General features: G+C 48.7%; 1 protein-coding gene across 1 annotated transcript in view; it reads right to left on the bottom strand.

Moving 5' to 3' along the window:
* TSHZ3 (teashirt zinc finger homeobox 3) overlaps positions 1 to 12442 on the bottom strand; it is a 69501-nt gene extending 57059 nt beyond the window's left edge. The window contains exon 1 of the mRNA XM_059381377.1: positions 11994 to 12442. Within this exon, the coding sequence (XP_059237360.1) occupies positions 11994 to 12033 (40 nt within the window). The 5' untranslated portion in view covers positions 12034 to 12442. The remainder of the gene's footprint in view (positions 1 to 11993) is intronic.
* Positions 12443 to 12804: the final 362 nt, after the last annotated feature.

The following is a 12804-nucleotide window of genomic DNA, read 5'->3' as shown; positions in this document are numbered from 1 at the left end:
AACTAAGGAAATAAATCTGATTCTACCCAATTTTTGGCATCAGCTGGGCAACACCTAAAAGTGAATCCTAAGTGATCCTCGTGTGCAAGGCACTGGGAGGCTGATAAAGTTATTTCAAAATAAACACACACACACACACACACACACACACACACACACAGTTGTGTTGCCTGGACTCGGTGAGAGAACAGCCACCTTTCTGTGTCTCTCCTGTTCGTGGCAGATGCAAGCTTTCTACGTGTCAGGGAAAAGTTTGTCCCAGAAGCAGCAAGAGATGCAAGATAGGAACATCCAGCCCTTCCGCCAATTCCTGATTCTCATTTCTTTAGATAAAAAACGACCGCAGCCTAACTTTCTGTCCCATCAATTTTTTAAATTAATGTCCACACTCTAAGCCATACAAGGAGCCCTAAATTTAATTAGCAGACCCAAATAAAGTCACATATTTAATAGAATGCCTGCCAATTAAATTTGCACTATCGGGGCTCTCCTGGTGGAGGAGACCCGAGCAGGAAGGCCAGCGGTTTCTTTTCTTTTCTCCACCGGGAAAGCAGGCAGCTGAGGCCTCCGCGTAGAGCAGGCAGCCAGGCTGGCTCGCGCTGATTCTCCCAGCAGCTGGGGGCTCCATCCGTAAGCCAGCCTGCGTCCCTAACTACTTCCAGTAGGTGGGGGTGTCCCGGAGCAGAGCTCAAGGGTGCAAAAGAAACAGAAGTGATTAGCCGGCCCCGTGGAGGGGCCTGGAAACAGCTGTCCACATCAGTCCTGGTGGGGGTCTGCCGGGGCCTGCGAGGGGGACAGAGTGCAGACACAAAAGGGGAGGAGGCCGCTGGGAGCAGGGGCAGGGAGCCACAAAAGATCATTTTTTATCTGAAATATTCCCAAGACGTGGAAGTCTGTTTCTTCATCCTCACACTGCTAACCAAGCCAACCAGTCTTTTTTGAATAGTTATATTGTGCTATGCTTTTCAGATACAGATTTTTTTTTTAAGCATGTCACACAGTTTAAAAAATCAGGCAAGGGTCCTGGCTTTGGCAACTACGGTCCTGTTTATATTTTAATGTTTCGTACGTGACTGCCTCTGTTGGGGGAAGTGAGAGGGGGAGACAGAGAGAGAGAGAGAGAGAAGTTGCCTGTTGGCTTTAGTGTAAATCACAGATCCTTCATTTTTCCCTTGAAAGACTGTCCTTGGAAATTATTCAAAATTAAAATCTCTCCCCCTTTCCTATTTTTTTTTGGGGGGGGTGCAGGGGTGTGTGTGCGTGTGTCTTCCATATTATAAACGGGAGGGCTCCTGTCTGGTCAGCAGCAGTGAGAACCCAAGGCCAATCAATGGACACACACACACACACACACAGGCCCCTACCCTGCTCCAGCTCGTCCGACTCTCAAGTTACAGGTTTACACGGCAAGTCTAAATAATATTCAAAATGATAAATGGCACCCTGAGCCCAGCATCCACCATCAATCTTTCCTTAAGGAACATCCATCTTCAATAACGCATGTTTGAATCATGTGAAGCCAGGAGCCCTGAGATTCATTCCTACCCCTCACGAGCCAGGGTGGCTTGAAGGATACCTGTCAGCCCTGGTCGGCTGTAGCTGCTGTGTTCCTCGACGACCAAAGGGAAAAGACGGAAGGAAAAGAAGACGAGGAATGGGGGGGCGGGGGGGTGTGGAGAGTCAGAAGAGTGTCAAAGGCTGAACAGTGTGGTTTAGCAGATAATATGAAAGAACATAACCTCTTCCGTGCCTCTGCCAATCTTGCGCCCGCCCCGCCACACACCCAGACAGCCATCCGCACCCGGAGCAGGCTCTCGCCTCGCCTCGCCCCTGCCTCTCCTCCCTCCTCCCTGTCCCTCTCGCCAAATCAGCAGCCTCTCTCTGCCAGCCACCGGTACAGGACTGGGAGGAGGAGAGAGCATCACACGAACTGGGCTTCCCTCCCCTCCCCGTCGTCTGGCTGGGGCCCATATGATAAATGACATATGTCATTCTGTCAGGAGGGAAGGGTGGGTCAGTGATGTATGACTCCGCTGAAAAGGAAATCGACTGTTTGGCATGGTGCAGCTCTTCTCCACCAGGATTTAGTTCCAGAACTCTGAAATGAATTCTCCGACGTTTCAAGTGCATACTTAGGGCAGGCTGATGGGAGGCCTGGGGAAATCGTACTTTATCCTCCCCCTGCCCTTCCAATGGCAAAAAAAAAAAAAAAAGAAAGAAAAAAAAAAAAAGAAAAGAAAAGAAAAAGGGAAGAAAGAAAGAAAGGAAAAAAAAAAGGGGGGGGGAACAAACTAGCAAGGTTCTGCCCCCAAATACCTGGAAAAGGCCACACGGGTATCAAAGTCCCTAGCAGTCATACACTGTGGGTTATTAAAAATGTGACTTGGGAAGAGGGGCGGTGGGGGGGTGGGGGGGAAGAAAAAGAAATCCAGTGGAGAGTAAGGTTCGTCCTTTTATTTATTTATTTTTTAATGGCAAAGGGCTGACACAAAAGCAAGATAAAAATTAGCATGTTTGAAGTAATCGTCCCGCAGCTTGACATCTGCATAGTAAATTTTAAAGGAAAAAAATGTGTCAGACAGCCATGAGCCGCTTCACCCTCCCCCCTTTCATTAGCTCACTGCCAGGGTGGCACTGCTGAACCTCATTACGGCAAGAGGATTTATGAAGCTGAACCCAATGGCAAAGAAAAGGCATCTGTCAATAATTGTAGGGAGCTGCACTCACAGCTTTGAAATCTCATTAAGTATGCAGTTATCAGGCATAAAGATCAAAAACATTACTCAACTCCGACAGAATCTTATGGAGGAACATTAATTAGCAACAGGCCTACAGTACAAAAAAAAAAAAAAAAAAGGAAAAAGAAAAAGAAAAAAAAAAACACAGACTTCCTCTCACACCTGCCCAACCCACAAACCTAAAGCAACACTCCCCCTCCCGCCCGAAAAAAAATAATTCCAGGCATCTGAGACTGATCAAGAACATGAAACAGGAGAGACTGCACACAGAAAGAAGAGGGAGGGAAGGGGTGAGCCACGGCAGGGAGGAGGGAGGGAGGGGAGGGGGGGGGAGGGCGGGGAAATTCGGTTGAGAAAGGCTTGGCTGTGAGAAGAGAAAAGGAAGAAGCTGTCAAATTTGAGAAGGATGTCAGTGCTGGCCCTGATTACAGGGGCCTATGGAGTTCTCAGACCTTTTATCATCCTCGCCATCAAAACCAGCCCGGCTCACCGCAGGAGGGCTGATGGCGCGGCCTGGCTGCAGCCGGCCGGCAAGGGCCCAGCCAGGAGGACCCTCTTACCTGGCAGGCAGGATGCCGTGGGCCCAGCGCCCAGGAGGCAAGCCCCGCCAGGCCTTCTTCTGCAGCGGCACCCTGGCCTGGTCTGTGTCCAGCTGACCAGAGCCACAGCCAGGGCCAGACCCAGCTCTGCAGACCCAGGGCACCGGTCTGGGGACTCACGGCTTTCACTGTCCAGCTGACTACCTGAAAAACACCCTGATCTTCCTCCGAAGAGACTCTGGCACCCCCTCTCCCACGTACACTTTCTCTCATTTGATTTCTGAATATGACTGATCCATGTGCTTAGCGCTTACGACACACTGCAAAATAAAATACAAGTGTGGAGGATTCCCATCCTGACTGTAAAGCCAACTCTGGGTCATGAGGCTTCATGACCTTTGCAGCACACGGGACAGGGTGCAGTTGGGGACAGACGTCAAACTGACTCCAGGATAGCCACGGAGGGAAGAAAAAAAAAAAATCAAATGACATGCTTCTTCAGCCACCACATTCCCCACCTCCTGCAAGCTACCCTGGCAAGAATAATTGACACATGTTTGGAAACCTCTCACGAGGATTATGTGCACGGGGTCTCAGGCGAAGTTCTCTCCCGTCCTATGCTGGCCTGCATCCAGGGTAGGCGCACCAAGGCTTGGGGACAGTTCTCAAATACTGCTTAGGTTCTGTCCAACGGGCAACCACAGCCAAACTCCTTGGCACATGGTGCCACAGTCAGGCATGGCCCCCAAGGTCCCCTATGAAAGGTGGAGAATAGTAACGGTAGTAGCAAGAAAGCCTTTATTCTGTACGAATGTCCCTGCACTTACAGCAAGGTGGCCTTCTCTGTTACCCATGAGCACATGCTAGAATGTGCTCTCGCGCACCAGCTCTAAGACACACACACACACACACACACACACACACACACACGTGCGTGCGCGCGCACACATGCATACACGGCACTTCCCATAATCCCACACCATGAGAAAACCTTCAGAACAACATTTCTTTTGATCTGAAACCCCTGCTATCACTCTTCTCGGAGCATCTCTTCCCCTCCTAGGCCACCCTCCTCTTACCTCGTTCCATGGCCGTTTCCGGAGCGCTTACCTCTCTCCTCTACAGAAGAGAATGGTCACCTTTTCTAATTAGCCACATCTTTAAGGAAAAGGGCATTAAGATTCCTAGGCAACCAGCTTGGAGATCTCTCCAAGACAAGGCCCATCCCTTCCAATAAATGATTCTCCTTTGGAATATCAATGAACACGGCTCCAATAAATGGTCACCTATGACCAAAACGAGTTAAGAACACTTGTCTATAAAGCAGACTTGACGAGAAGGAATTTTAGTAGTAGTGTTACAATAAGGTGTTTATATTTTTTATGTGCTTACCATATTACCTTTATTATGTGTAACATCAAAGTGATTATAGCAATTACATCTAACAGAATTAATTACAGAACTTCCCGTCATTCCAGGATACATAATGCATTAGAGGTAAGCCAAAGAAAGAAAGCATCTTGACTGTACTAACTATTGTTGGTATGTATTTCCCCCAGCAGCAAATACCAAAGCAACGGCAGCTTGCAGGAAGAACAGGGTAATGGAAACTGAGAGGTTTAATAGGAAATGAGGTATATTTTCTTTAAGTTAAGTAACACCTTTGCCTAATAATCTGTTGGTGCTATTGGACATATAAAATCAATTTCATTTTTTTAAGTGTAAATCCTTAAAAGGCGCTAGTTAATCCACCCAACCAATGTTACTACATAAAGGAGAAAGCACATGGGTGAAAGACTTACAAGTCTTTACGTATGCAAAATAAATTCACTCAAGGCTTCATTAATATTAATTTAAATTCAAAACCCATTTACATTAAATTGTTCATTAAAAATTGCCTATTTTATGCAACATGCATTTCTCAAAGAACTCAGAGGAAACTGAATACATAGGACTAGATTTAATGATGGGAATGGAAAAATCAAAAGTAAATGAATTTGAGTCATTTCACGTATATTACCAAACAGCGCTTTGCTCTCCATTAAGGACGGGTTCCACTTTGGGGAACAAACAAGCACTCAGAGTATTTTGCTTTCTGTCACTACAGACTTATGGCCACGACCTTCTGGTCTACCAAAGACTAAGAAGAAAACAAGAAGCACTGGTGGGATGAAGAGAGCAGCCAGTCCAAACCTGGACTTGGGAAGGGGCCAGGTACCACCTTCAGAATCCCAGCTGAATTCAAAAAGCATTAAGAGTTAGGCTTGCCTTTCCAAAAAAAATGGACATTAGCTAGCATTTGCCAGTGTCCCTCTTGGTTGAGAATGAACAGTTTCCCTCTCCCCTGAACTCTGCCCCCTGCAATGTTTTCTTCCCAAAACAAGGGGACCAAGAATATGATGACAAGGAGTTGGTAAGTTCCTTGCTTTGGCACCCTCCCCCTGAAGACAATCTGAACTTACACTGTTTCCCCAACAGCTGTTCTGGATGAAGAAAACACAGTCATAATTAATAACATGTGTCCTGACAGTATGAATTAATAATTTATCATTAAGCCCAAACAAATTGAAATTATTCTTCAAGAGCCACACCTTTGCACATCTGAGAAAACAAGGTAAGAAGATGATGGAAAAAGTCCAGGTAACGTGACCTTTAGAGAAATGCCTCCCCCCACCCCAGTACATCTCTTGGGCCATTCTTGTTGAAATATTAAAATAATTTACAGAATTGAAAGTAATTAAACCCAAGAATCTAAGTGCTGATCAAATCAAGTGTATGTGCTCGAAATGTCTTCTTTTTTAAATGGGGCTTATAAAATATTCAATATTTGGTCAAGGACACTATGTAATCTTTCTAATAAAGATTCCTAAACCTAGAGTATGACAGTTGTTCATGCAAGTGGTTGTAAGCAGATTAGGCTCTATTACTGTCTCTCCCTTTTTTTTTTTTTTAATTTCCAAAAATGCATAGCATTATTCTGGTTACAAACAGTAAACTGAATTTTCACATCCACATCTAATATAACTGTTTACCAATGTTGAAAAATTAGAGAAAGCTACCAAGCCTATGTATCCGTTCCTTGAAATTCAGGTAAAAAATAAATAAATAAAAAAGATAAAAAACAAGAAGAAAAAAATATATTCATAGCCATTGTTTAGTAGGATTTAAAAATTAATTTAATGACTAACTGCAAATACTGGAAACTAGAATTAATCTGTCTAGATTTTTTTAAAGGCTTACAGACATTTAAATGCATGTATCAGGACACTTTATCAACCTAACATAAAATTGTCATCTTATCTTATTATATGACTATTTTATGCATGTGTCAAAGAATTTAAAAATGACTGCCTGTCTATTGAGTCTAATTACAACTGCACATTATCTGTCTAGATGTACCAGTCCATATCATTGTTACCAAATACAATATATTGTATTCACCTTTCATTTTTAACTTCAGACAGAGAAACCACAATTTGGAGCATAACTAAAATACACACACACACACACACACGTACGTGCGCATGCACACACACACACACACACACACACACGCATACACATGCTGCCGTGAACACCTGAGAGGGTCCGAGGTAAGTGATGGCACCGCTCTGGGCTGCCATTTCTCTCCATGGGCTGTGGGAAAATGCTACAGGAGTGTTACAAGACAGCTTCTTTGAAAGAAAGGCCCATCGACCTAACTGGGCTGCACACCAACACAGAAGGGGGGCAGAGGGACACACACCCTACTTCTTTTTTATTTTTCTTTTCTTTTTTTCCTCTTTTATTTATTTATTTTATTTGTTTACTTATTTATTACTACCGGACCAAAGCTATTTTTATAGTTTGTCCAGTGATAGGCAGGAATAAGAATGGGCCGGCAAAAAAGCCTTGCAATCTGCACTCAGAATAACTGTGACCTGCTCATGTCCCTGGATGAATATGGCTGTTGTACACCAGGACAGGGACTCTGCTCCTGTCCCTCCTGCTCCCCTGCCCGTGACCGCAACCCTCGCCCCAGCCTGGCCCTGTCACCACCAGAGTGGAAGGGAAAGCCCCCAGCCCCAAAACAGTGCAGGAACTTTGCCCTCAAGGTGATCCTTCTCCTTCCGGAAACCTCAGGAGTGGAGGTGGGGATGGGGGGGTGCGCGGGGAGAGGAAGGAAGGGCTTTGATTCTGGGACCTCACCTGGGTTTTTTCCCGGACGTCCCCATGGCCCTGAGCAGTCACCTTTCATTCTAATCGCTTTACAAAACAATCTTTGGTAAAAAGAGGGAAAAGGCAGGCATGTGAGACAATTTGGGGCAGAGCTGCTGGTACGCAAGTTATTGACTATCGCTCGCTCCTGAGCGCGCTCAAGGCAACACCGAGAACAAAATGACAACATCCACCGCTCACAATCAACTGTGGCCCTGGAGAGCACTGAAGCCCTAACTGACAGTTGTCAAGATAAGGGGGGGGGGGGGCATAGCAGCTGATGCTGGAAGATTCCCTACCCTAGGTGGACGTCCAGGGGGATAGTCTTGTCTCCCACCCTCTTTGTTTTTCTCCTTCGTCTTCTTGATTTTCCTTTTTAAAAGGTGCATTGTTCCTCCCATGTTGTAGAAAAAATGGTGGGGGTTGGGGGGGATGGGTCACAGAGCGGCCTGAACCGGTCATCTTGTCACCTTGCTACAGGGCAGAGTACCTGTCCGAAGGAGAAAGGTGTGGCAAGCTTGAGAGCAAATACATTCCCAGGGCTAACGCCGAAATACCTTCCTGAAGGCTCCACATGCCTCTGACAGAGAAGAGGAGCTGCCCTGTGTGTGGACGACCAAGGCCCGGATGGCCAGACATGGACAGCACCATGCCCCTACCTTTTAGGCAAGCCCACCCTGCCCCCAGGGCCCCACGGAGATCTGGAACACCCACAGAACCTAAGGTGTTCCCAACACTTTTACAAAAATCAAGATGCTTAAAGGTTTCCCCTCTTGATGTGACCACCCAAAAACTCTTTGGAAGAGTACTCTCTTTCAGCGACTAAGACTCGAAAGGTCAATGGCAAGTTGTCGTTCACTGAGGACTTTTTTTTTTTTCAAGTTGAGGCAATTTTTTTTTTTTTTAAAGATTTTAAAGTCCCCCTCCCCCAGAAAATGGATAAGAATGGATAAAATGTCATCTGCTACGAGATACTGCTCTCGGTTTTTTTTGTTTTTGTTTTTGTTTTTTGTTTTTTTCTGTTATCTTCAAAGAATACTTGTTTAAAAAAAAAAATCACGCCCAGGTAAGAGTCCCATTTCGAACAAGGGACAATGGTCATTTCGCCTGAAGGACACGGGCCTCTCCCATCCTCCTCCTCTGAGGCAAAAACATCTGGCCGGCAAAAAATGTCATCCCTTTGGAATGACACGCCTGGAAAAGGGACCCTCCTGCCCAGGTTTCTCTTCGGCAGGTGAAGAAACGTCTCTCTCCCTGGGAGAACAGACAGGAAGCCATGCATAATTTCTATCAAAAAAAAAAAAAAAGAAGAAGAAGAAGAAGAAAGAAAGAAAGAAAGAAAGAAAATCCTAAAGTACAGAAATACATCTTTTCAGGGATTCTTGGAGGCTGCTCTGGCCTTCTGGAGAGCAATGTTACATTTGGCCTAGTTAGGAAAACTGTATGCACCTGTGTGCTAGGTCTGCACCCTCTTCCCAGCTCTCAGCCCTTTGTGGTTGTTATTCTACCCCAGACCATTAAAAGGGCCCTAATTCCTATGACATGATTATCCAGGTACCAAAACCCATTTGTCACCTGCAGCAGAAAATTGAGTTAATGCACAACTAAAGGCAGCCAGGACTGTGTAATATCAACTTGATTACATCAAACTAGCTGCAAACCTAATTCTGCTGGATGACACTGCGTCGAGCTTGTCATCTCCAATCATTAAAGCTGTCAGGAATCCATCAGGTTTACAGCTAATTAGGTGAACACTAATGAAGCTGGCAAAACAACTTTTCTTTTTTTATGGCTGAGCGGACCTTTCAGTTTGGAGGGGAAAAAAAAAATTCTCGAGTATTCTCAAGGTTGCTGGGGACTGGATTTCCAGTTACCAATCAGCAGACATCTTTCTTTTTCCCACTCTCTATCAGTGCAAAGCAATCAATTTGTCATCACTCCCAGGATGCCACAAAAGCAGGCATGAACCTTATAACTTGCAGCTGTGAGAACTAAAAACAGGAGGGGGGAAAAAATGGGAAGTTTCTCCTGCACCCAAACCAACCAACAAACAAAAACCTCAGGCAGTTCACTTATTGGCTTGCGCCTACGTCGCGATGGCCTACATGTGGAATGTTTTTTTTTTTTTTCTTCTTTTGGTTTTTTTGGTTTTGTTTTGTTTTGTTTCATCCCTCCCCTCTTCTTAAATAAGTAGCCCTTCAGACATTCTCCACCCCCTCCTCACGCGTCCATTAGGCAGAGGCATTCTGATAAAGTAAATCCAAAACCAGGGTATGGGAAAGAAAGAAAGCACTCAGGCTGCCAACTTCTGATTGACCATTAAGCTATTGATGAATGTGCCTGTCAGGAGAGAGACAATTAAATCAAATATGAAACAAAGTCGTTTTGACGGGTCATTTTGATAGAGCAAAACCATTCTTCCATCTCCTATTAGCCGGGCAGTCAAGTTTTTATATAATGAATATTTCTTAACTGACCTGCGATTTCCTGGCTGGTTTTTTTAAAAGGTGCAAAAAGGTTAGGGAACAGGTTGCTTTTTAAATAAATAAATAAATAGATAGATAAAATCAACAGTACATTTCTTCCTTCGCTAACATTTTTAGCAGAAAGTCATCCTAGAAGAGTCTCAGATTGGCAAGGTGGAGAAGAAAAGATGAAGCAACCGTAGAGAGAGTTCTAAACTAAATGTAAAGATGTAATCACATATGGTTCCTTTGATTGAGGCACACAGATACCTTAAAATGTGCATCTAAAAGGGAAAGAAAAAATGTAAAAGACTGGAAGAAGCCCAAGACACTCCTACTGCCCAACTTTGTGAAGGAGTCCTCCAAACTTTTAGAGTTTATTTTGGGTAGATAAGCTCATTGCTTGAGCTGGGAATTTAAAGGAGAAAGTGGAATGGGCAAGTAGCATCAGCCAGGAGGTGACCTAAGTGCCAGCACCCTCCCTAGAACCACCGCGGGGATTTTCAAACTTCCTAAATTTGGGCGACACTGAGACAGAGAGCAAAACCTGCAATGATATGTCCCCAAACCACGTCTGTTTTCTTCGAGGATTTTCTTAAGATACGAACAAGAGAGTATATTTTCTGGGAGAAGAAAGAGCGTTCCCTCTGCGTGACCCTGTGTAAGGAGACTCCAGTTCAGAGTGCAGCCAATGTGTGAGCTCCACGGCCAATGTCGGCTCACATGATGGCAATGACCATCACCGTCACCCCCACAGCTGCCACAGGCACTCGGGGGCAGCATGGGCACAAGGTCTTCATCCAAGAAGGGAGCCAGGCAATGCCCGGACCCTGCCCTCTGCTCTCCCTTCCTCCACCGAAAGAGAAGAACAGAAAAAACAAGACATGAACCATCACTGAACCCTCCCGTTCAGGCTTCAGGCAGCATCTGAACCTCTGTGCCTCTGAATGTTACTCATATCAAAATACATCCCGTCCATATGTGGTCCTCTCAGCAATCCGTCCCAAATCCCCGAAGTTGCACTGACAGGGCCCTAGTGACGTCACAGAGCTTGGCCTCACCATTGCGAGTGATTTATTGATGTTTATTGGGAATGAATAGATCAAAGGCAGCAGCATGACGGGCGATCAATCAGTCATCAAATCAAGGGTGGCAAAGGGCCAGAAACCCTTCTTCCAGGCAACATGCCCCCAACTGACATTATTGCAAAATAATGTTATGTGTGTGGGTTTTGTTTTGTTTTCAATGATGCTTTTTCCAGAAAAGAGGGAAAAAAAAATCGGCTCAGTCTTAACAGGAGCTGACACTCCTGGCAAAAAAAATGGGGGGGGGGGGGTGAAAGTACAGAGACACGTCCCAGAACTAAGTGCTAGAGAAGAGGAGGGTGGGAGAAGCAGTGGAAGGAGGGAGTGGGGGTAAGGGAAAACAAACGGGGATACAGAGAACGCCAGCATCTAACATTGACTGACAGTCATCTGACAATACCCAGACCCCGTGCGCTCTGGCTTCCACCGCTTGCCCGCGTTGGGCCCAATAAATGAAGAATCAATTGGATTAGCAGTAAGGTGGCCGAAGGGACCCGTTCGCTCACTCGCTGGCTCTCTTTCGCTCGGCAGACACCGGGCTGTCCCCCGCCGGCTGGCCTCGGGAGGACGCGGAAGGTGTCCCGGGGAACTCAGGTGACCCCGCCCGCCCCCCACAGAAAGAGACCAAAGAGGGCTCCTTCCCATCCCCTCCGCCGCCGGAGAGCTGAAGGGGCAGGGACCCAGCCCGGTTCAGTTGGCCCCGAGCGCGCGCGGCTCCCGAAGTGGGAGCGAGCCCGAGCAGGGCTAGCGCGGCGGGGCGTCCGGGGGGCGCCCGGGACGCGAGGCGGGCGCACGCACCCAGAGAGCAGAGCAGAGAGCGAGCCTGGGCGCCCCGGAGTTACTCTGCGCGGGCAGAGGGAGAGGGGCGAGGAGTGGGACGAAGAGCCGGGTCGCCGCCGGCCGGAGGCGCACCGCGGCGAGAGGAAGAGGAGGAGGAGGAGAGGAGGAGGAAGGGGAAGCGGCTCGTACCTGCTGCGCGCCGGGGCGCCTGCTGCTTCCTCCTCGGCATGATGCTCCTCCGGCGACTGCCACTGCCGCCGCCGCCGCCGCCGCTGCCGGGCTGAGGAGAGGGAGGGAGGGGCGGCGGGCCCGCGGGGGGGGCGAGGCGGGCCGGCTCTCAGCCTCCCCCCCGGAGAGCGGCCGCCCGCAGGATGCTGCTGCGCCCCGGCTCTCCGCGTCCCCCCCTCTCCGCGCTCCGCCGCGATCCCCGAACGTGCGGAGGGAAGAAGGAGGGCGGGCGAGGGAGGCGCGGGGAGGGAGGAGCGCGGGGGGGAGGAGGAGGCAGAGGAGGAGGAGGTGGTGAAGGAGGAGGAGGAGGAGGACCGCGCTGCCGGCGGAATGGGAAGTTTGACAAATCGCTCCAGAGGCCTGAGGAAGAGGGGGCGGGGAGGAACGGCGGCCCTGCCCCCCCCCCCCCCCCCCCCCCGACGGGGGGGGGGGGGGTCGGGGCCGGGGGGGGGGGGGGGGGGGGGGAGGGCGGGCGGGGGGGGGGGGAGGAGGAGCGCGGGAGCGGCCTCGGCCGGTCCTGCCCCGGCCCCCGCCCCCGGGCAGGGGGTCACGGCATCCGGGGGGGGCGCTCAGCCGCCGCCGCGGCCCGGGGCTCAGCGGTCCAGTCTCCTGCCCGCGGCGCGGCTGGAGCGGCGGCGTCGGCAACAGGCAAGCTTAAAGGAAAAGGAGATGATCGTGTCACTCGCCCGCCCGCGGGGGCGCCGCACCCCCGCTCCCGGCCCCGGGCCTGTCTAGGACCCCCGCCCCGTCCGGGGAGGGGGTGCCGCCCCTC

This window comes from Mustela nigripes, chromosome 17 (assembly GCF_022355385.1).
Source record: "Mustela nigripes isolate SB6536 chromosome 17, MUSNIG.SB6536, whole genome shotgun sequence".
Classification (NCBI taxonomy): Eukaryota; Metazoa; Chordata; class Mammalia; order Carnivora; family Mustelidae; genus Mustela; species Mustela nigripes.
This window is presented reverse-complemented; position numbering and strand designations above follow the sequence as displayed.